The sequence below is a fragment of the Labrus bergylta genome, chromosome 22, assembly GCF_963930695.1.
Source record: "Labrus bergylta chromosome 22, fLabBer1.1, whole genome shotgun sequence".
Lineage (NCBI taxonomy): Eukaryota > Metazoa > Chordata > Actinopteri > Labriformes > Labridae > Labrus > Labrus bergylta.
Window position 1 is genome coordinate 15,139,716 of NC_089216.1, and position 22,493 is coordinate 15,162,208.

The window sequence follows — 22,493 nt, forward strand, 5'->3', positions numbered from 1 at the left end:
AAGAGGGCTAACAGAGGAAGGCTACCAGAGGAGGGCTACCAGAAGAGGGCTAACAGAGGAAGGCTACCAGAAGAGGGCTACCAGAAGAGGGCTAACAGAGGAAGGCTACCAGAGGAGGGCTACCAGAGGAGGGCTACCAGGGGAGGGCTGCTAGAGGAAGGCTACCAGAGGAGGGCTACCAGAGGAGGGCTACCAGAAGAGGGCTACCAGAAGAGGGCTAACAGAGGAAGGCTACCAGAAGAGGGCTACCAGAAGAGGGCTACCAGAAGAGGGCTAACAGAGGAAGGCTACCAGAGGAGGGCTACCAGAGGAGGGCTACCAGGGGAGGGCTGCTAGAGGAAGGCTACCAGAGGAGGGCTACCAGAGGAGGGCTGCTAGAGGAGGGCTACCAGAGGAGGGCTACCAGAGGAGGGCTACCAGAGGAGGGCTACCAGAGGAGGGCTACCAGAGGAAGGCTACCAGAGGAGGGCTACCAGAGGAGGGCTGCTAGAGGAAGGCTACCAGAGGAAGGCTACCAGAGGAAGGCTACCATCTTACCTGGCTGATGTTGTTCACCTCCTCTGCCAGTTTGTGCAGCAGCTGCAGACACTCGGACAGACTATGCATCGAGCTCAGATCCGGCTGAAGGGAGAGAATTGGTTAGAGTTTTATTTCCTCAATGACATTATTCTTGTTCTGACGTTTTATTCACCTTTGCTGTAGGAGAAGAGCTCCAGACCGGACAGGTGCTGGACAAATTATCAGAGTCTTTTCTCTGCAGGAGACAAATCCCAGACTCATTAAGTTAAAAACTATAAATGCATGCATTCATTAAAACTCATCTTGTTCTGTGAAGTTGCAGCTGACCTGGAGCTCACTGAAGGTAGGTTTGAGCCAGGGCGCAGAGCTCGCTGCATTGATTCTCTGCAGAGCTTTAGACTGAAGGGAACAAAACATTCAATCAGTTCAAATCCATCCTGAAACACAGAGAGGACTTTAAAGAACTTTATGTGTCTGCTGCTGCCTGTCTTGGCCAGGTCTCCCTTGAAAAAGAGGTTCTTAATTTCAATGGGACCAACCTTTAAAGAGCTGCATGATCAAGATTTATGTGAAAAGCATCCACAAAGGGCTGAAGATGGTATAAAGATGTTTTGACTTAATTTAAAACATGTGAGACAAAAGTCCCTCCTCTCTGCTGTGTAAAAATGTATATCCGTCTCTAATCTTAATTTTCATTATTTGGACATTTTAGTGCTCATATTGACTTCAGATGAAGTCTGAATAATATCTATAAGATTCTCAATAAAAAGACATCCTGCACTGATTTATTCCCGTCACTTCTTTTATCGCGGTGTTTACCTGTTTCTTTCCGAGCGAGGATTCATTCTCTGAAGGAGACGATGTGTTCGCTGCCATCGTCCGTCCAGCATCTGCTTAGAGACACACACCTGATGAGGACACACAAACACAAACAACACAGTGTGTACCTTTAGACCATGTGTGTACCAACTCCATCTGATCGATTGTTTCTTCTTCACGTTCCTTAAGAGTTTCCCTCAAAGTGTGAAAACATTTCAAACAACTTGAGCTGTGTGCTCTGAGATGACTCACCTCGTGTTTATCTGAATGTCTGTGTGGAGTCTGAACTCTGAACGCACCACAACACCTTATGACTGAATCAGCCTCACAATAAACTTTAATAAGGCGATGGAGGACTCTCACCATTGGCTGGTTCAAACTGGTTCAAGGAAGAAAAACAATCTCTCTTTTTCACCAGGAAATTAACCCGTTGAAATAAAGACCTCCTTCACAAGAGTGACCAGCAGCACGCCATAATAAACATGACATGATTCAGAAACAAACATCAGTTCAGAGCAACAACAATTAAAATGTGCAAATCTGTTTGCAGATAAAGTGTAGAAGTCGTGATCACAGATTACAATCAGAAACACTTCATCCAATAGTCTCATGTTTTATGCTGCATGAGGGGCCCATGACTGTTAACCGAAACATAGTCAATCCTAAGCGTGATAGCACACTTTAGTTAGTTTTACACCTGAATACTCACACTTTCTTATTGACTAAGAAATATTTTGTTTATAGCAAATGTCCCCTCCCCCCCCCAACTCATCTTTCTGAAAATGGTTAACCTTGTTGTTTGTGGTGTTAATGTAAAACCTCAAAGGTTAGACAGGTAATGTCGGACTTTGTAAACCCACACCACAATAAGAACGACAGAAAATAAAGGAGGCTCGGACATTTAACATCAAACACAGACACAACGACACAAAAAACCTTTTAAGTCGGCTCCAAAAGCCGATGGCATCCAGGCTCATGATGCAAATGTTAGCACGGAGGCTATCGCTATCACTTCTGATCACTAGCATACACTGATGTAAGGTCTGCAGAGGGCCCGTTCACTCTGTGTTCAGGGGCCCGGTCGTTCTTCAGATGGGCCTGCTACTTGTTTTGATACTCTAACACGATGGAGAACTTCACATTTAAAAATCAAGATCCCTTCCTCAGTGATGTTTCAGTAAATGTGAAACTTCAACATCGTGAGACAGTTCACCGTCTAACACCACCAACACACCAACACACCAACACACCAACACACAAACACACCAACACACCAACACATGGTCTGATTTCTCAGAGCTGGGTGTGTTTGTTTTTCTGACAGTCTACGCTTAAGTTGAAGGCTTTTAAATCAAACATTAAGAGAATGAAAATCATTTTCAGAGGGAGCTCTATAAAAACATCTCTGTATGTATGTAGGCCTAATCTTTATGATTCTGCAGGTTCAAAGGTCGTTCAAATCCAACAGGAAGTGGGTCAACATTTAAACACTTCCTGGTCTGAAATCAATCTCTATAGAGATAATATAACAGGCGGTGTAGTAGCGCGATCATCTGGACTGGACAAGTATTACAATTACTTCTCGAATATTGAGAAAAAGATTTCATTAATATCACAGTCGACATCGAGATGTCTGAATATCATCTCTGCTGAGAGTCGGTCTGAGGATCATTATTTTACGTTCGTCCTTTGCGCCACTTTAAATTTGCCTAGAGAGATTAGTGTGCACCAGGACTTTCTTTGGATCCCTACTGAGAGAGGGAGTCCACAGAATTATTTTTTAAAGGGTCGCTGTGGGTCAACTGGAAGGTCCGGGGTTCGAGCCCCAGCTCCTGCAGCTCCTTGGGAAAGACTACCATCAGTGTGTGAATGTGGAGGTGTGACCTGTGGTGTAAAAGAGCTTTAAGAAAACACTTTTTTGAATGGTTGTGTATGTGACTTCCTATGCTTCTGCAACCAGCCTCTAGTGGACCCTTGAGGAACTGCAGGATTTCACACTCGCTGCTTTGTTAGATGTGTCCTTTGTTCCTGTTAAGTTGGGGAGCTGTGTGTTCGTGACATATTTAAATGTAAATATAAAATAAATAAATATAAGCACATGTTCGTTTGATTTTTATATGAACATGTGTCCTCAACCTGCCCTCCGTACCTGTCGGTGGCGGTAACATAACAGAGCCTATTGCTAACCGCCATCATTTCTAAAGTAGAAGAAGAATAGCTCTTCCTGTGTAGCTTGTTGTGATGAACCGGCACGGCCATGATGCGGTCTGTACAGGGGTACAGACGCTCCCTCTCCTGGACTCTCAGACAGTCTTCCCCGGTGTACCATACTCCGTGTCAGTGCTCAAACCGGGGTACTGCCGCCCTCAGCCGGACGGCTCGTTCACTGCGGACGGGACCGTCTCCCTCATCACCGGACCCCGGACAATCCTGGTGGACACCGGGGGACCGTGGGACCGGGACTTTCTGCTGAAGGCCCTGAAGGACCGGGGTCTGGACCCGGAGGACGTACAACTGGTGGTCGGGACTCACGGACACTCAGACCACGTGGGAAACCTAAGTCTTTTTCCGCACGCGCTTATGATAGTGGGATATGACGTCAGCGAAGGAGACACGTACCGTCCAAACAAACTGTCTGAGGGAGAGGCGTACGTCATAGACGAGCACGTGAGTTATTATTATTATTGTATTTAATGTAAACACACAGGGAGCCTTTAAAGTGGGTGTTAACACGCTCTCACCTGTCACTCAGGTGTGTGGGGTTCACTGTCTCTCAGGTGTGTGTGGTTCACTGTCTCTCAGGTGTGTGGGGTTCACTGTCTCAGGTGTGTGTGGTTCACTGTCTCTCAGGTGTGTGTGTGGTTCACTGTCTCAGGTGTGTGTGTGGTTCACTGTCTCTCAGGTGTGTGTGGTTCACTGTCCCTCAGGTGTGTGGGGTTCACTGTCCCTCAGGTGTGTGGGGTTCACTGTCCCTCAGGTGTGTGTGGTTCACTGTCTCTCAGGTGTGTGTGGTTCACTGTCCCTCAGGTGTGTGTGGTTCACTGTCCCTCAGGTGTGTGTGGTTCACTGTCCCTCAGGTGTGTGGGGTTCACTGTCCCTCAGGTGTGTGTGGTTCACTGTCCCTCAGGTGTGTGTGCTCACCTGTCATGATCTGAACAGTGTCGTTCTAATGCTCTCTCCTCGTTCCCTCAGGTGTGTGTGGTTCCCACTCCGGGACACACCTTACAGGACGTCAGCGTGCAGGTGAAGGGAACCTCAGCGGGCACCGTGCTCGTTGCAGGGGACTTATTTGAATGTTGCTCGGACGAGGACAGCTGGAGGGACCTGAGCATGAACACTGCAGTACAGGAGGTCAGCCGCCAGGAGGCGCTACGCACCGCTGATGTTATCATCCCCGGGCACGGCGTCCCGTTCAGAGTCCTGAGGAGCTGATGAAAAAAGACTGGGCGGTGTGTGGGCGGAGTTTTCACCACACGGACAGAATCTATCACGCCACAGACAGAAACACTCGCCATCTCTCATGGAAGTCTCACACACTCTGAAATGTTTTGTCCCCGTAGGAGGAAATAAAACGTGTAAATAAAAGTCTCTGAAGTCGTTTGGTCTCTTCTGCTGCAGAAATGAAAGGTTTGTTTTGGTTATGACTCGTAAACACTTTTAACTTTTCCTCTTCGCTGCTGCTGCACCACGATGCAGACTCCGTGCCAGTGCACGGCGGTCTGACGTGTGAAGCGGGACCGTGTCTCTGGAAGGTTAGTGTGTTTGTGATCTCGTTCCACGGTTTGCTTTTCTTCCCACAGGCAGTCCCCTCGAGCGCCATCTGAAGCGATTTTGGTTTCTCTTTTTTTCACCTGTGTCGCTCGACGTGGTCATCGTCCTCTCGTACCTTCTTGGTGTTCCAGGCCGTGCTTTCTGGAATAAATTGCTAGTGTTGTCTCCCCCGGCAACAACATGTGCTTGACAACTTTTGCAATTAATAGCCGTTTGATCCCTGTCAGATAATTTAAATCCAGAAAACAAACACACCTCGTCTCTCTAGCACAAGTTTTTCTTGGGTGTCATCTTCTCATTTGTCCTGCTCATAAGCTCAAAATACTAATGCTAGCACGTTTTGTAGTCGCTGTCAAACACCAGAGGAGGTTTGTGACCCTGTATAAACCAGCTCTCTCAGAATGCTCCGTTTTGGTGTGTGTGTCTCTTTAAATGAAATGAACCCCCTTGAGTTTTCCCTGTAGACATCACTCCTCTTTAGCGAGAATAAAAATTAGAGACCTGCTCAAAAGTTTTGTTCAAGTCTGGGGGTGGAGTCCATGGGTGGATATATCAGGGGAGGGGAGGTGATTTATTTTACCTCAATCCCACTGTGACATCACAAACTGAGAAAATTTGAAACAGCATTTTTCTCTGTTGTAAGACTGATGCCGACCACAAACAAAGGATTGGATGGGTTTATTTCACATTTTTTGGGTCGGTAGACACTCAGGTTACCTAAATATATTTTAAAAAATCTGTCAATCACAGGTAGCCCCACCCTAGCTCCTCCCCCTCTTCCTTGTCTCTTTGACTCATAATCATCAATGAACATCCTGCTACGAGGAAGAAGACTTTGGTTCGTTTGGAGAATATTTACTGAGGGAATAAATTAAGGGAGAGGTCGGAACATTTGATAAAGATAAAGATAAAGAGATAAAGATATACTTTATTGATCCCCCGTGGGGGAAATCAATAAATCATAATCATAATCATAAACTTCTTTACAATCAGGCTGCTTTTAAAGCCAGTGATGCCCCCTGCTGGACATTAGAGGTAACATTTAAACCTATAAAGTCACATGTCCTAAGGCCTTAAATCACAGGTTTTATCTATGTAGTTTGGTGGAGAGCAATGTAACGTGTGTTTGTGGTTTCTGGTCCCTGATTGGTCGGAGCTGCTCCTGGACGGTTTGTGCTGCAGGTGACCTCATCAAGCGGCGGGCTGCTGATAACAGATAACACCTTCTCTAAATGAGTTTAGACTCGGTGTTTACTTTATACACTCAGAAACTCTCTGCTGACTCTGTTTCACCGCCTATCAGTCATCGCTCGCTCTGAAGGAGCTAAAGCTTCTCTCGTGTTTTTAAAGATTCATTAAAATGAAATCAAAATAAATTATTTTAATGGGTGATAAAACTTAATGTATCCTCCTGACTCTGCAGTGACATGAACTCATGGTCGATACACTCTGTCCTCTAAGGCAACACGCCTTTTGTTTATCAGTGAATTATGGCTTGGTTCAAATGTGAAGATAGTGAGGAACACGACAAATACACACACACACACACACACACACACACACACACACACACACACACACACACACACACACACACACACACACACACACACACACACACACACACACACACACACACAGACAGGCGTGGCTCTGCGTGGTGACGCCTCTCTATCAGCGCTCATGGCGTGCTCTGATAAGACTTCCTGGGGAGGTGAACTCATGTTCAGGTAGTTCAGATGAACTCAGAGTCAGCGAGGCTGAAGGTGACGCTGTGACGTCAGAGTGCAGGATCGGTCAACCGTTTATTACGTTGATTTATTACCTTTAATCAATGCGGGTTAGATCACTTCCTGTCACGTCCGTGCACTTCCCTCCTCGGCTAACGGATCTCTCGCCCTTTCATTTCCTGTCAGCACTTTAAAAACACCTTAAAAAACCTTCTCACAAAGAAGGCGAGAGTTCATTTATCCGTCCAATCGTACAATGTCGTCGTAGAAAAAACAACATGCACGCAACCCCCGAGGCGAACGCTGCGGCCCGCTGCATACGACACATTGAGAACGTTTTCCGCAGACCTCGCTTGTCACGTGGTCTTCCGGCTGCTTGTGGCCGTGAACCATGGCGTGTACATTTCCTGCCTGGCCTCAAAGACAGCTGTCAATCACAGCAGCTTTTCTTTAAGCCAAATGGGCGGAGATTCAGAAACTACATTACAAATATCTCACGATTTCAGTGTTCTGTTGTATAAGAAGGTATTTCTATATTAAGAAAAAGGCGCCATGTTGTTTCCGCTTTGAATGGCGGGGAAAATAGCCTTTCCAGAATATCCAATCAAAAGGCGGCTCGCGCAGCTCGCATCGCACTCATATGAATATTGTTCACTGAAGTTCAACTCTTGTCCCGCCCCTTTCATGTGTCTTGCGCCTGCTCGCCATGCATCCCATAATCCTCCAAGACCCAGACATTTAGGGACGGAGACCGAGTCAAGACCAAGACCAAGACCAAGGCAGGGCGAGACCGAGACAAGACCAAGACCATAAATATCTCTGAAAAACCATCATCTTGTGTGCAGGGGGCGTGTCACTCACTTAGACTGTAACACTGGGAAGGTTGCGGCTGTAAAGAGGCGCTTTTCTAATCACAGTTATGACGTCAGCTGTGGTCTTGATTTCAAATCCGGAGTCCACCCAGTCTGAGACCGAGTAGAACTACTTTCGATTCCAAGACGAGACCTTCAATAGCTGGTCTCGAAATCGATCTTGAGACCAAGACTAAGACTAGTTCTGTCTCAGGAGTAATTCTGCCCGAGCTGATCACGGCCCAGACTGTTCCTAGAATAAGACGAACGAGAGGAAGGGATGAGGAAGGAAGGAGAATGAATATGAGGAAGGGATGAGGAAGGAAGGAGGATGGATGGATGAGAGGACGGAGGGTGGAGTGTGACGGCTTGGTGTAAGTCGGCTTGTCAGGGGATTGAAGGTGTGGTCCTGCTCCCGAGTTAATAAATGAACTTTGCTTGTTTCAAATTCTGGAAGTTCTTGTAACAAACAGGAAGATGCACACGGCTCCTCCCTCTGATATATGAAGTCGTGTTTCCCTTCAGTGAGTTATGTGAGGCCGTTGAAGTTTATGAGCTTTTATTAAACTGAAAAACTTTTATTGTCTCATCGATGTTATATAAAGCTGTGGGGCGTACCTGGTACTACCACTCTGACTGACGAACACAGCCACACACCCTCAGGATCAAAGTGTGTGTGTTATCATAATGAGCACACAGAGGACAACCCTCAGCAGAGAGTCACAGAGAAAACCCCCCGAGGGTCATAAAGCACACGTTTATAGATTATTATTAATTATTATTAAGAGTTTAAGAAAGGAGTGACCTGCAGATTTAAATCTCAGAGATTTTATGATAAACACTTTGACCAGAACAACATCTCCACGTGTCTTATTCTATCTTTAAAGGTCACATATGATGCTAAATCCTCTTCACCATGTTCCTCTAACACTAACATGTGTCTATAGTCCGTCTACAAAACCCCCCAATGATGAGAAAAGTCCATCCTCTCCGCTCAGGCCTGCAGACAGAAATGAGTGAGCGGGCCCTCCACAGACTGATCAACATCATTACACGCCTGTTGGATCAGTAGCGTTAGTGTTAGCCTCCTAGCTAACATCTACCTCCTCTGCCTGGCGCTGATCAGCTGTTGGAGCTTACTGTTGCCAGGTGATAGTTGGGGTCAAACGGCTCCTGGCGTGGCGACACCCAGCCAAAGATTACTAACAGTTAAGTTCAATTGGCTCTCCCACAACTTTAACTCTTTGTTTGTGTGCGTATGTGTGTGTGTGTGTGTGTGTGTGTGTGTGTGTGTGTGTGTGTGTGTGTGTGTGTGTGTGCGTGTGTGTTTATGATTTGATTAGCTTATCAGTGAATTATGGCTCCTTTTAAATGTGTAGGAGGTGAGGCTGGCCTCTAACTGACATCTGAGACACATACACACACACACACACACACACACACACACACACACACACACACACACACACACACACACACACACACACACACACACACACACAGGTGAGTCCTTGTTGCCTAAAGTCTTATCTTTTCGTGGAGGTTAAGTTGAATATATCGATTCCAAAGAAGCCCTCTGCACCCAATATTTGATCATTTCTTGGTTTAAATTGGCAAAAATTGCAGCCGAACTCCGGCACATTCCACACTCAACAATGGCAAAGTAAGGTTATGGCCGTTTTGGACGCCCCTCGGTTTGCCAGATATGAGAGCAGTTATCAGGTCAAACCAACAGGTGTTGCAGTGATGGAAATGGGCAAGAGAAGTGGTTCAGATAGAAGTGATTGTACCCGACCTAAAAAGCCTCTGCATGAAACGTGCTCAAGCTAGGATCAATATTGGAGATGCTTTTGAAAAATGGAGAGAAGTTAGAACACAGAAAGGTTTACAGACCGATGCAGAGCTGGATAAACACTGAAGCTTCAGAGTCCACCACATGGTGACCTGTGTGAGCATCGACCCTAGAGAGGAGGGGGGAGGGGGGAGACAGCTCTCTACAATGTTTAGAATTTAGACTGCAGTACCCATTTTAAACACTAGGTGTCAGAGTTACAGATTGCTCCTTTAAAGATACAATAGGTTAATGAAATAACAGATTGTATCGTTTTAAAACACATTGTATCAAAAAGTATTTGATGAATAGATCAATCATTAAAGGATCAGTCGGGGATCACAACTTCATTTACTCTGTTATAAAGCTGCAGTTCCTCCAGTGTCCAAATAATAACCCAGTTAATGTGTTTGTAACAGGCTGTTTAGCTTTTAGCATGTAGCATCTGCTAACCCCTCCTCTTCTCCAGCTCCACCCCCTCCTCCAAATATGGTCACTTCTGCCTCCAACATGGCGATGTTTAAAATGACTTAAGGCTTGGGAAACAGGTCGTCTTCATGAGAAGGGTTAATACTGTCGTCTGTACTCTGATGTCTTTTATGGCCTAATGGAAACACACACACACCCACCCATGACATAGTCCGGGTCGTAAAGGGGCCGATAAGCCGGCTTCATATCTTTATCAACTAAAGCTCCACCTTCACTTGCTCCACCCTGCGAAACCTCCGACATATATTTAAACTGATGATCCGTTCTACTCCTCCGACACCTGAAGCTGCTCCTCACCTGTGACCGCTTTGAGCCGGAGGAGGACCTGCAGGATTTGAAACTACTTTTTTTTTCCTTTTTGAGAGCTTCTTTCAATCTGCAGACATCATGTGTACGGGAGCGTGCGCCAAGTTCATCGCCGTGCCCCTCTACGTGCTGGCCCTGGTGTCGGTGATCTGTAACATTATGCTCTTCTTCCCCGGCTTCGAGACGAAGTACGCCTTGCCTGACAAGGACGGGAAGGACATGCTGACGGAGGAGGTCAAATACATGGGAGGCCTGATCGGAGGAGGCATCATGGTGAGGAGGTTACAGTCAGTGTGATGATGGAGAACAGCTCGAAGCATCAGCACACGTTTGATTAAGTTACTAATATCCGCTCCCTGATTGCCGTTTGTCTAACGGCGTTACAGTTTTTAGGATTGGTCTCTCTCTTCGCCTCAGCACAATCTATAAAACTAAATTATTATCCTGCTTAGTTTACATTTATTTTCAGGGTTCAGCGATCATTTTTTCGGTCGATGAAACAATCGAGAAATGTGAATTAATGTTTTCCAGAAGCCGGAGATGATCCAAAAAGTTCATTTTGTTTGAAAGGCAGAATACAATATTCCCATTTAACAAACCTGCACACAGAGTTTAGAGCTTTTCTCCTGAACTCGTCCCTCAAACGAGGAGACCATGAAGTGAAGGTTCACGCACGCATTGATTAGATCGACTTCATCCCTGAGTCACCTGGACGTGTCCTCTACAGGTGTGTCAATATTGATCTGCACATTCGGCCTCCTTAATGACTAAACATCTCGCTTTGGGAAAACACCAATATGACCTTTGACCTTTCTGATCCTCTACCTCTGGTTCAAGTTTGGTCGAGTGGAGACGATTAAAAAGCTTGATGTAAAGATCTTTAAACAGTCAGAGAAAAGGACACGTCTCGATGCAGTCGTCCTTTAACGTGCAGCTCCCTGAGAGGAGACGGATCAGTGACATCACTCAAACCTTTAAGGGGGTCGATGTTGTTTTAACCTGAATTACAGGAACTTAAATCATCAAACAGCAAACAGCATTTAGCTGCTTTAAAACAGCTGTTTAACGTTGTGTTTGGATCTGAATCTGAAGGAGAGGAGCAGGTTTGTTCAGATTTAACCCTCTAGAGGGCGCCGTCTCACAGCCGCCACAATCTAAGCATCTGTCAGACCAGCGACAAACAGACAACGTCTTTTAACCCTTTAAAGACTGAACTCTCCTGATCAGAAACCAGTCCCCACCATTTCAATTAATCCAAACTCTTTACATCCATAACGATCCACGGACTGATTCAACAAACTCCGCTGACCTTTTGATGACACCTCATAACAGCCAATTTGTTGAAAGGAGGTGCCACCCCCTGTTCTGACAGCCAATCACACGCGACTGTGCAGATGACTGACGTCTCTTGTAGCCAATAAAATCCTCCGAACATGGATCTGCTGCTTCTATCGATACATCGGGGTGATTTCTTCATGCACACACTGAGGAGACGATTTAAAGTAAAGTATGAATAAGTTTAGATTTATACCGAGAGAGGCGATGAGTCATCAATTATTTAAAACAGACAAATCTATGTAGTATTAGACATTAAACACCCCCACACAGCTGGAATGGAACGATCCTCGTGCTCGACTGAGAGACCATACGGGGTCACCACTAAAACTCTCAGACAGCTCAGCTGACAAGTCAAAAGTACTATGACATCACACATTGACCTTTGCTACCGTTCTTTTGAGTGAGTGTAGCGATCATCGAGAGTTGAAGTTGACTTGGAGGCGGAGAAGTCTGGCTGCAGATGTTTCTGCCATGTATTCATGGCTGTGGGAGATCTTAACAAATATTTGCTGTTTACATTTATTTAGTTTTAATGTTTTTTTTTTAGAGGAAAATAAAGACCTGATGGAAAGAAGACAGATTCGAACCTGAGCCGTCCACTATCAAGGACTTTAAACCACTGTACGTGGGTGTGCACAAAATAACCGCTAGACTCCAGACGCCCCGTGTCTTTGAACGTTAAATGAAATTATTTTATTTATACATTTGGCTGCTCGTTGTTTGTCGGAAACTCTTGAAAAAATCTAAAAAAAATTTGGGGTAAAACAAAAAATAAATAAAACATTTAATTTACAGGAAATTACTTTTTAGTTTCAAAGTAAAAGTAGTTTCCAAACAGGAAGTAAGGCAGAAAAACATGAGATTAAAAATAGTTTGATATCCTTTAATAAAAACAAAACAAAAACTGTTCAGAAGTTTCTGTTCACCTTTTATCAATAAGAGATCAGAGAACAAGTTTAAATCTCAACTCTTCTGACCCCACATTAACAATGTTATCTCTCTCTCCCCTCTCTCTATCTCTCTCTCCCCTCTCTCTCTCTCTCTCTTTCTCTCCCCCCCCCCCTCTCTCAGGTCCTCATTCCTGCCATCCACATCCATCTGACCAGTGCTAAGGGCTGCTGTGCTAACCGCTGCGGGGTAAGTCTTCACGGTATAATATTTATTTTATCGTTACATGAAAAGGAACGATCCTCACATATCTTGCTCCTCTTCAACCAGTTTAAATAAGTCTCATGACGATGACTTCCTGCGTCCTGATTGTCACTTTGGAATAAACACGTGAGGTGAAGTCATGTGACTCAGACTGCGCTCTTCTTTGTCTGCAGATGTTCCTGTCCATCGGTTTCGCAGCAGCCGGTGTCGTCGGCGCCATCTACAGCCTGAGTGTTGCAGGTCTGGGTATGGCTAACGGCCCGATGTGTCTGTATCTCAACAACGACCTGATCCCCACATGGGGGACACCTTTCGCCAACAGGTACCTCGAGTCCTCACTGTGACGTGTGAAGCTGTTAATGATCGTCTTCTCTCTAACGCTGCGTCTTCATCCTCCACAGCTCCGGGAGCTACCTGAGCGATACGGAAAAGTGGGAGATCTGCAAGGAGCCCAAGGACGTGGTGGAGTTTAACGTCGGGCTCTTCTCCACCCTGCTGGTGGCCGCCTGCCTCGAGCTCATCCTCTGCCTCATCCAGATGGTCAACGGGCTCTTCGGATGCATCTGCGGCACCTGCGCCGGCAAAGAGGTGAGACGAGAGCCGAGCGAGAGCTTTTCAGTCAGACGCAAACTAACCAGACTTCTGAATGTAAAGATTGAGACCATGAACGTGTTACTGAGGGAATAAACCCACTGACCAATAGAAGCACTTTATCACAGACCTCCAGGGTAGCCCCCTGCTGGACGTTAGGGAGAATGCAGGCTTCAGTCTTTAGACCTAACGTCCATCTCTCTGTTTTCTCTCAACAGTAAGCTGAACTAAAACTCATCACAACACCATGAAGAAGAAACCTGAAGAATCATCTTCATCATCTTCATCATGATAATTCGTGGATATTTACTAATTCTTCTCGGGCGACTTCGATCACTTCCTGTGGATGTTTTCTGTTTTTGTGTCTGTACATTTTATTTGTTAAAAGTGTTTTTTAATAAAGTATTAATGACAAAAACATCGTCTCCCCTCGTTGTCACTGATAAAACTTGAATATATAATTAAGAGCTGCAGACGGGGGATTTAAAGGGATATCATTAAATACGTTTTAGTTACAGTTTAATCGTTACTGTTGATGGATAATGTTGGTTTTAACTCAGACAACTGAAGGTTCTCCGAGTTCTTGACTTCAAGGGGCGTTCCTGATGACGTATCAAACTTATAACTCAGTTTCGACTTCCCAGATCAAGTGAAACAGACTATCAATCGAATCAAATTCTTAATTTTAGACTCATAATTATGATTTATGACAAAGATTATGGCTTTCTACCCTGAAAATTCTAACTAAATATATTATAATAAGGATTTTCATTCCAATAAAAGTTTCTTGTAAGAATTATGACATTTTTAGGTCCTAATAATGACATTATATGTCAAATGTATGAACTTTAATTAAAAAGAAACGTTTTTAGATCATGAAAAAATTAAATATTAATCAATTAGGACAACAATTAGTCCATTTATCCAATAATAATTATAACATTTATCTCATAACTGTGACTTTTATCTCACATTTCTTACTGTTACAAACATTTAATAACTTTTAATAATGACTTCTTATGTCCCAGTTATTCATTCGTATCATAATTAGGACTTTTTTCTAACCAAATCCAACTTATGACTTACTAATATTTATATTTTTTACGTTTCCCAGGTGTTAAAAGTTCATATTTATTCATATCTATTGACCTGATTTGGTGCCAATTCTTCACGTTTTAAGTTTTTTTTAAAAAAAAACAAAAACATCGACGTGTAAGCAGAAATTAACGAAGATCTAAAAACTCTCAAAAAAATTTAAATCTTGACCCCGACGTGATTTGAACACGCAACCTTCTGATCTGGAGTCAGACGCGCTACCGTTGCGCCACGAGGTCTTGACAACCTTGGTGAGTAACAGCAAAGAATATAAATCATAACCTGCTCTGTTTTCTGAACCTTATGACCGACGTCTGTTTACAGTCGAAAAATAGACTGACTTTATCCTTAATCCTCGTTAATATAAACCCTTGTTCAGAGACATCACGTCACAGAAACGTTACCATTTATGGTCATTACAGTGAAACATGTTGTTCCCTCTTTAGCCGCTAGAGGGCCCCCTCCTACCACATACTCGTACTTTATTAATCCGGAGGACTGACAGCTGCTCTGACACACTTTAGCAGCAGAAATACAGTCATATAGGCCTAAATATAAATAAAATAAAAAATTTAATTAGGAGGTAAAGGGATAAGCACCAGAAGGAGCGATATGTAGACGAAACTATTAATGGACTGATAATTGAATATTGCACTGTTTAAATAAATCATGAATAATGGAGGAGTTTACAGATGTTTGGGGTGAAGTAGTCCACAGAGTGTTTGACTCTCAGAGGGAGGAGTCATAGAGTTTGTTGACCTGCTGTGGTGTTCTGTGGTGCATCATGGGGGAATGAGTCTTACACTAAACGTGCTCCTGTGTCTGACCAGCGCGCCGTGGAGTGGGTGGGTCCCCCCTACCTGTCTGAGCTCCTCCACCGGCACGCTCACACCCACACTCTCAGGTGTTGCTCTCTCAACAAAAGGTAAATAGGAAGAGAATCAAAACCAAAGCGTGGTGCACGTCCATTAAACACTCACCTGTAAGTTTTCTTTGTTCTCTGCAGCAGGTCGGGCTCGGTTTGGATGAAGACATGGAAATGACAGGCCTGAAGGACAGGTGTGGTGATGCACTGGTGGGTGGAGACTTGTGATTTAAAATACTCGTTCAGGGAGTAAACTGGTTCTGATCTGATTTCACACCTGACGCCACCTCCTTTCAATTAGCGTTGACTGAAGCTGACAGATCTCCGCTCTCTCCCTGTGCTCCTTCATCGCCAGCTCTGACCTGCACCCTCACTCAGCCCCGCCTCCATCCAGCATCCACCTGTCAGCTCCGCCTGGGGAGTTTCAAATATCAGCCCATCACTCCTCAAACCTCTGCATGGAAATAAAAACTGCGAGGAGCGATGAGGTCGGAGCCGTGACGCCAAACACAAGCTATGTCCTGCATGATCAGCTCCTCTCTCACAATCAAACTTTTCTGATTTCCTAAAAAGAAAAAACAAATCTGCCCATCCAACTAGCTTTAGCTTGCTAAGCTAAACTAGCTGAACAATCCTTGGGCTCAGGTTTTCTTAGCTTTTTCTGTTCCCTCCTCGATGGTTGCCGTGTTCAGACACGTTGAAATGGAGGCAAGTTGACGCAAGTTGAAATCGACGAGAAATCGCAACAACGGAAATTTTTTTACGAGTCGGATGGAAATGAAATCACACACACGCTTGTGTGACTTCCCTCAGGTGGTTGGTGGAAGGAATCGAACCCACATGCCGTCATCTCCAGGTGGAGTCCTTCACTGCTGGACCATCTTCAGCGCTGAGAAATAAGCAGATGCAGAGAGAGGAAGAAGATCAGACTGGAGCCGCACAAAGTTTAACCAATCAGAGGTCACAGACTTAAACCAGTTTGAAGTCAAACCAGGTCAAACTTAAACCGAGTCAAACATAGACCGCGTTAAAACTTAAACCTGTGCACGTCTCACCTGCTTTAACTCTGACGTGTTCAGGTACTCCTGATACTCTGAGGAATCTTCAGATTCAGATACATCTCAGTTTGTAAGGAGTTGGTTTTTCACTCTGAAAGTCGTGTGTTTAAGTCTGACTCAAGACCAGGCTGCACGAAACCTTCAGCGAGCACAAGCTAAGATTTAGTCGACGTGTAGGTGGGATTTTGTTAAAACTGAGGCTTTAGTCGTCCAATCAGGCGTCTCTGCTCATCAGCATAGTGGAGAGTAACTGTGCATGTGTGAGCATGTAAAAAGTCCAGTTAGCAACGTTAGCACCAGCGCTACTTTGGTTACGTCTGCCATCGCACTAATCTTATGTCAACTAAAGTGACAGCAGAAACCGGCGCACAGAGCGACGTTATTGGAACTAAACTAAAAAAAACGTTTCTCAAAGTGAGTCAGAGTTTAAAGCATGAGCGGTGATTGAAGATAAGATCTATAAGAATAGGTGAAAGTTTGTATATAAAAACAGAATCTGAACCACAAAAAGACCAAAAGAATAAACAGCTCTGATATCATGAAGATGTGACTTGAGGTGTGAGTTTGTGTTGGCAGCTCTCACTTCGTTTTCACATCTGCACTCCTGAACATTTCAGATAACTTCAGGCGGACTGCTCCACCTCACAGCAGGAGACTATCCCTATCAGACAGGAGGGGGGACGGGGGGTCTCCTGAGGTAAGACGTGAGCATACGAACAGAGTCCTCTATACAACGCTATAATGAGAATATGTGTCTTTCTATCAATGCTATGTGTAGTTGAACAGAATCTCAGTGTGAACTAAAGAGTGGAGAAGAACATACTGGAGAACAGGAAACATAATGCAGCAGGTTCATTAGAGCACGGAGATGGTAGAGGTGGCGTGCAGACAGTCTATGGTCGTGCAGCGATCACAGGGAATAAACGTCATCACCCCCTCCCACTGGCTCCAGGTGAATTCTCCTGATTATATCCTGCTGCGTTCTCACATCAGCTCACTCTGACTTTCTGCAGAATAAATACAAGGAGGCTGGAGGAGAAACTCCGGGTGAAGAGAGAAACATTCAGCTGTTTGTGTTCACACATGACGCTCAACACCAACACTTCAGGAGGTTTTTTTGAAGGTGTGAAAACTCTCTTTGTGGATTTTCTTTAATTCGGTAAACTGTGTTATTAGATGTGACCTGCAAGCTACAAGGAGAGAAAAACATTTATCCGATGGTCTGAATGAACCTATTTAATCACATTGATGTTCAAGTCTGAAAGTTTGGGAAAAGTTTTCTTATTTGGTAAAATAAGAAAAGGAGAACAAATGAGCACTGCTGCTTCATTTCCATATCAGCGTGTAAGCGAACACAGCAGAAAACACACACGCAGCAGAAACATGCAGGGTGTGTGACACAAACAGATCTTAAGATTGGTTAACTTCCTGTGTGTGTGTCTCATACCTTCAGAGTGACTGAGCTTTCAGTTTGACACACAAACACATCTTCATCCTCCTCTGACCGTCCTGCAGGTAAAGAGAGAACAACTCCTTTCTAAAATACACCTGGAAAATCTGTTTGATTTGATTAGCATGCGTGTGTGTGTGTGCGTGTGTGTGTTTTACAGTCACAGATCAAACTCTGATGATGATGTTGAAACTTGTGTGTGTGGGTCATTTATGGTCCTCTGATGATGATGATGATGGTAACGTGTGTGTTTCTGTGCTTGATTATTTTAAAGTTTATTTTTAAGGATTCCATCAGAGAAATTAATTTGTACAAATGTTGTATCTTTCATCACTAGAAGTACACTGATTAACACAAGTCTTATCAAACAGAAAAGTCAAAATCAGACCTGTTTCTTCAGAGGAAGCTGTGTCCCAACAGCAGTGAGAAAACAAGACCAACTTCCTCTAAAATACTCAATGAGGTTCAGAGGTGTTTTTAAAACCTTAATGCATGTGTGCAAACTTGCAAAAAATGACTTTTATTCTTAATGAGATTCACAAGTGACTGGACCGACACTATTCCAGAATCAATGTTTAAATGTGATGTTTAGATTGCAAAGATTAGAGCCCGACCGACTAATTGCCCAGGTGATAATCAGTCCCCTGTGGTCTAAATGTCTAAATGTCTAAAGGTCTAAATGAAACATCTGTGTTATGCTTTGTTCAAAATATAACATGAATCAAGCAGCAGAGGAGTTTTGTGACCCTGTAAAAACCAACTCTCTCAGAACGCTCCATTTTGGTGTGTGTGTCTCTTTAAATGTGATGAGCCCTCCCTGAGTTTTGCCGGTAGACACTCTTTTGTAACGAGAATAGAAATGGCGGACCTGCACAAAAGTTTTGTTCTAGGCTGGGGTTGTTGTCGATGGGTGGAGATACCAGGGAAGGGGAGGGGATTTTTTTTTAACAGAATCCCACTGTGACATCACTAGCAGAGCACATTTGAAAAGGAGCATTTTTCTCTGTGTTGTAAGACTTGTGCAGACCACAAACAAAGGACTGGATGGGTTTATTTCACATGTTGTGGGTCTGTAGACACTCAGGTTACACAAATATAATATAATTATATATAATTATAATCAGTCTTTGACTGACTGGCGGCGCGACCAGACTAGGCGATTTCCCGCCAAACAAACAAACATGGCAGCAATCACAGAGGATCTGCATGAGCTCTCATGTGAGTTGATAACAGATATTTTAGACCTGGCAGAGAATGTTGACGCTGGAATTTCGGACCCTGAACATGTGGCTAGCAAAGCAGAGGGATTTATTGAAGTTATTTCCGCTCTCTCTGACCAAGATATTGACCGAAGAGTGTTTGCAAACTTAGAAGAAGTTCTCCAGCGCTTCTCCCGTACTGGGCCGCAACACACACGGACCAGGGCGCCCGGCTTTTGACATACCCACTGCCGTTCAAGAGCATCATGTCCGGTGTGGGCTACCAGCTCATGCAGATCCTCTGTGATTGCTGCCATGTTTGTTTGTTTGTTTGTTTGGCAGGAAACCGCCTAGTCTGGCAACCCTTCAGACCAAAGCAATGGTTTGTGACTCGATCAGCATTAATCCCGCCCACTGAGTTTGATGGGAGAGGATGACAGATAAAATTATTTCATGATGCACTGCTGGAGCAGGAGACATGAAATAATTAAATAAATAGAGGAATAAATAGATGTGTTTTTACATAGAATGAATGAACATTTAAAATAATTATTTAAACATTTATTTAATTATTTATGTATTTCATAAATTATTTATTTATATATTACTAATTTTAAATAATTAATGACACATTTAAATAATTCTTTAATAACACATGCATTTAATTAATTAAATAATTACATATTTATTTATATATTTGTTGATTTATTTCCAATATTAAATAATTGATGACGAATTTAATGATTTAATTAATTATATATTTATATATTTCATTTTGGCACTTTTAGTCCTCCATAGTGTCGAGATGCTGCTGTGGTATGTAAACACTGTTCACCGCTGGCGGAGTTTATGATCGTAAAGTGCCGTCCTTTCGACCTTGCTGGTCGCTGTGTATATTCCCCCCACCACCAACAACGCTGATAGAATCGACGCACTTTGGGAACTTTACAACGCCATCAGTGAGCAACAGACAGCCCACCCAGACAGATTTTTCATCATCGCTGGGGATTTTAACCATGCAAATCTCAAGACGGTTTTACCCCACTTCCAGAGAAGGTAACATTCTGGACATGATTTACACATCAGTTAAAGGTGCTTACAAAGCTTCACCCCTCCCCCACATCGGCCACTCTGACCATATCAGTGTAATGCTAATGCCAGTTTACAGACCCAGGGTTAAAGTCACCAAACCAGTTCTGAAGCAGGTATGTGTGTGGCCAGAGGGGGCCTCAGCCAACCGGCCACGTGGTGCAGAGACAGCAACCTCTTCCTGAACGTCGACAAGACCAAGGAGGTTGTTGTCGACTTCCGGAGAGTCCCCACTCCTAAACCCCCACTGACCATTGACGGTGCTGCTGTGGAGAGAGTGAGCAGCACCAAGTTCCTGGGGGTTCACATCAGTGAGGATCTGGACAACCAACACCACATCACTGTCCAAGAAGTCTCAGCAGCGCCTCTACTTCCTCCACAAGCTGAAGAGAACACGAGCCCCCCCATCCATCATGTGCTCCTTCTACAGAGGCACCATCGAGAGCATCCTGACCAGCTGCATCACTGTGTGGTTTGGGAGCTGCACAGCTGCCAACCGCAAGACCCTGCTGAACGGATTATCGGTGTCCCACTCCCCTCTCTTCAGCCTCCTGCCATCAGGGAGACGGTACCGCAGCCTGCGGGCCGGCTCCACCAGACTGGGAAACAGCTTCTTCCACCAAGCTGTCAGGAAGCTTAACTCTCTCCCCTCTCTTCCTTCCCCCCCCTCTGCCCCCACAAACACTAGACCAGGGGTGCCCAACCTTTTTTAAACCAAGATCTACTTTTAAAGTTGCCAGTCTGCAGAGATCTACCAGTCCACATAGTGAGCCGTAGCCTTCATCGACAGCCTCCAAATGCATTTAATACTCACACAACAAACAGAAAATAATTTCAGATATAATAAATGAGAGTTCTGTAAAAAATAATGCAATTTTTTTAAACTCTTATTTTAGGGTAGGCTACATTTTAATATTACGTTTGTATTTATATCACATATGTTTTTCCCTTAATTTAGTTTACAACAAACAACTTTAATCTGTGTGGAGATGTTCACAGACTACAGCAGGCTGCTGTGAGATGATGTTGCTTTTGTTAAATTAGCTGCAGACACGGTGGAGCCGACCGTTTGACCGGATCACGTGTGTTCCCGCGTGCACACACGTACACAAGCACTAAAAGTAAAAAGTAAAAAAATTCGCGTGGTGGCTGGCGCTCCAGTGCAAGTGTGTGTGTGTATGTGTGTGTGTGTGTGCGTTTGCGCTGTTTGTTGGTGTGTCTCGTGCCCCGCGATGCTCACAGTCATGACAGCAGAGAGGAGCAGAGAAAAGTAGCTGCAGCTACATCAAATGTGCTTAACACTCGTTGCATAGTTTCTATATATGACTTTTTGGTAAAACATTTAGCCCCCCGGTTTTACCTGCACGTCCTTGCGCATGCCTGCACTCTCTCTCTTGCGCGCGCTCTCTCTCTCTCGCTCCCCCGCTCGCTCTCTCGCTCGCTCTCTCATGCACGCAGCAATTTCATGAATAAATGAAAAATTAAATACACACAGGTCGGAAGTATACTTGGGCTCCCCACACAGGTATCGTGTGTGGGAAACACTGCAATGAGATGAAATTGAAATCACTTTTCTATTTTACAATTGTATTTTATATTGACTAAACATCTCGATCGACTGAGAATCAGTCAGCGATCTACCTGTCGATCGCGATCGACTGTTTGGGCACCCCTGTAATAGACGTTGAAACCCCCTCCCGTTTGCCACCAAGAACTCTGGACTAATAACTCTGAAGCTAACTATTCAAAAGTACACTCAGTTTACTGCACATTGCACAAGTTTACAGAACTCTGGACTAATAACTCTGCACATTGCACATATTGCACAAGTTTACTTTTTCTTTAAATTTTAATTTATTTAATTAATTTACCATTTTGTACCTTTTGCACAATTTAGAATTTATTACTGTAAATATTATTTATCTTATTTTTACCTCATTTTTATTTTATCTATTTTACCTTATCTTATTTTACCTTATTTTGATTGTATTGCACCGCGGGACGGAGACAAATGCAATTTCAATTCCACTGTATGTCTGGCATATTTTGAAATTGACAATTAAGTTGACTTTGACTTTGAATAAGTAAGGTCTTTTACCTGCTTTTTGTAACACAACAATGAGTAAGGTCTTTGACAAGGTCTTTGGCCTGCATGATTTGACAAATAAAGGCAGCCCTCGATCAGAGACCCCGATGCATGTGGTGTTAAAATAGTTTGTGGTCAAAAATGAGGAGAAAAAGCAGAAAGACAAAAAAAAAACAAGATGAACTTCAACATCTGTTTACAAAAGACAGAATAACGCTTGTCTGTGTCAAAGGGCAAGGCCCCCCCCACCCCCG

General features: G+C 44.1%; 4 protein-coding genes and 1 non-coding gene across 8 annotated transcripts in view; 3 read left to right on the forward strand and 2 right to left on the reverse strand.

Annotated features, from left to right (window-relative positions):
• The window catches only part of LOC109995512 (butyrophilin subfamily 3 member A1), a 38,137-nt gene that overhangs the window by 2,832 nt on the left and 12,812 nt on the right, over positions 1-22,493 (reverse strand). Inside the window, exons 1-5 of one of the 4 annotated variants that reach the window (XM_020649251.3) lie at positions 1,591-1,732; positions 1,339-1,427; positions 847-918; positions 692-754; positions 538-621 (exon numbers count right to left, since the gene is read on the reverse strand). In XM_020649251.3, the coding sequence (XP_020504907.2) occupies positions 538-621; positions 692-754; positions 847-918; positions 1,339-1,395 (276 nt within the window). In that variant the 5' untranslated portion in view covers positions 1,396-1,427; positions 1,591-1,732. Of the gene's footprint in view, positions 1-537; positions 622-691; positions 755-846; positions 957-1,338; positions 1,434-1,590; positions 1,733-22,493 lie in introns of those variants that run through there. The other 3 variants (XM_020649252.3, XM_065950402.1, XM_065950403.1) reach the window with 3 other exon arrangements.
• mblac1 (metallo-beta-lactamase domain containing 1) lies at positions 3,550-4,936 on the forward strand. Its single transcript, XM_020649256.3, has 2 exons — positions 3,550-4,005; positions 4,531-4,936. Exons 1-2 carry the CDS (start codon positions 3,580-3,582, stop codon positions 4,768-4,770), a joined length of 666 nt encoding a protein of 221 aa, XP_020504912.1. The 5' UTR covers positions 3,550-3,579; the 3' UTR covers positions 4,771-4,936.
• tm4sf21b (transmembrane 4 L six family member 21b) lies at positions 10,268-13,815 on the forward strand. The gene is made up of 5 exons (XM_020649245.3): positions 10,268-10,589; positions 12,726-12,791; positions 12,980-13,128; positions 13,208-13,394; positions 13,616-13,815. The coding sequence occupies exons 1-5, from the start codon at positions 10,398-10,400 to the stop codon at positions 13,616-13,618; spliced, it is 597 nt and encodes a 198-aa protein (XP_020504901.2). The 5' UTR covers positions 10,268-10,397; the 3' UTR covers positions 13,619-13,815.
• trnaw-cca (transfer RNA tryptophan (anticodon CCA)) lies at positions 14,660-14,731 on the reverse strand. Its single transcript has one exon. It is a non-coding gene; the product is annotated as a tRNA-Trp (tRNA).
• Positions 17,802-22,493, forward strand: part of si:dkey-3k24.8 (lysophosphatidic acid receptor 4) — a 9,446-nt gene continuing 4,754 nt past the window's right edge. The window contains exon 1 of the mRNA XM_020649302.3: positions 17,802-17,930. The gene's annotated coding sequence lies outside the window, so the exon portion shown is untranslated. The remainder of the gene's footprint in view (positions 17,931-22,493) is intronic.

Bases quoted from the DNA above. Each gene is read 5' to 3' on its own strand.
- mblac1 (XM_020649256.3), top strand. From the start codon at position 3,580: ATGAACCGGCACGGCCATGATGCGGTCTGTACAGGGGTACAGACGCTC. The intron at 4,006-4,530 runs GTGAGTTATTAT...TCGTTCCCTCAG, and splicing joins CGTACGTCATAGACGAGCAC to GTGTGTGTGGTTCCCACTCC.
- tm4sf21b (XM_020649245.3), top strand. From the start codon at position 10,398: ATGTGTACGGGAGCGTGCGCCAAGTTCATCGCCGTGCCCCTCTACGTG. The intron at 10,590-12,725 runs GTGAGGAGGTTA...CCCCTCTCTCAG, and splicing joins TGATCGGAGGAGGCATCATG to GTCCTCATTCCTGCCATCCA. The intron at 13,129-13,207 runs GTACCTCGAGTC...CATCCTCCACAG, and splicing joins GGGACACCTTTCGCCAACAG to CTCCGGGAGCTACCTGAGCG.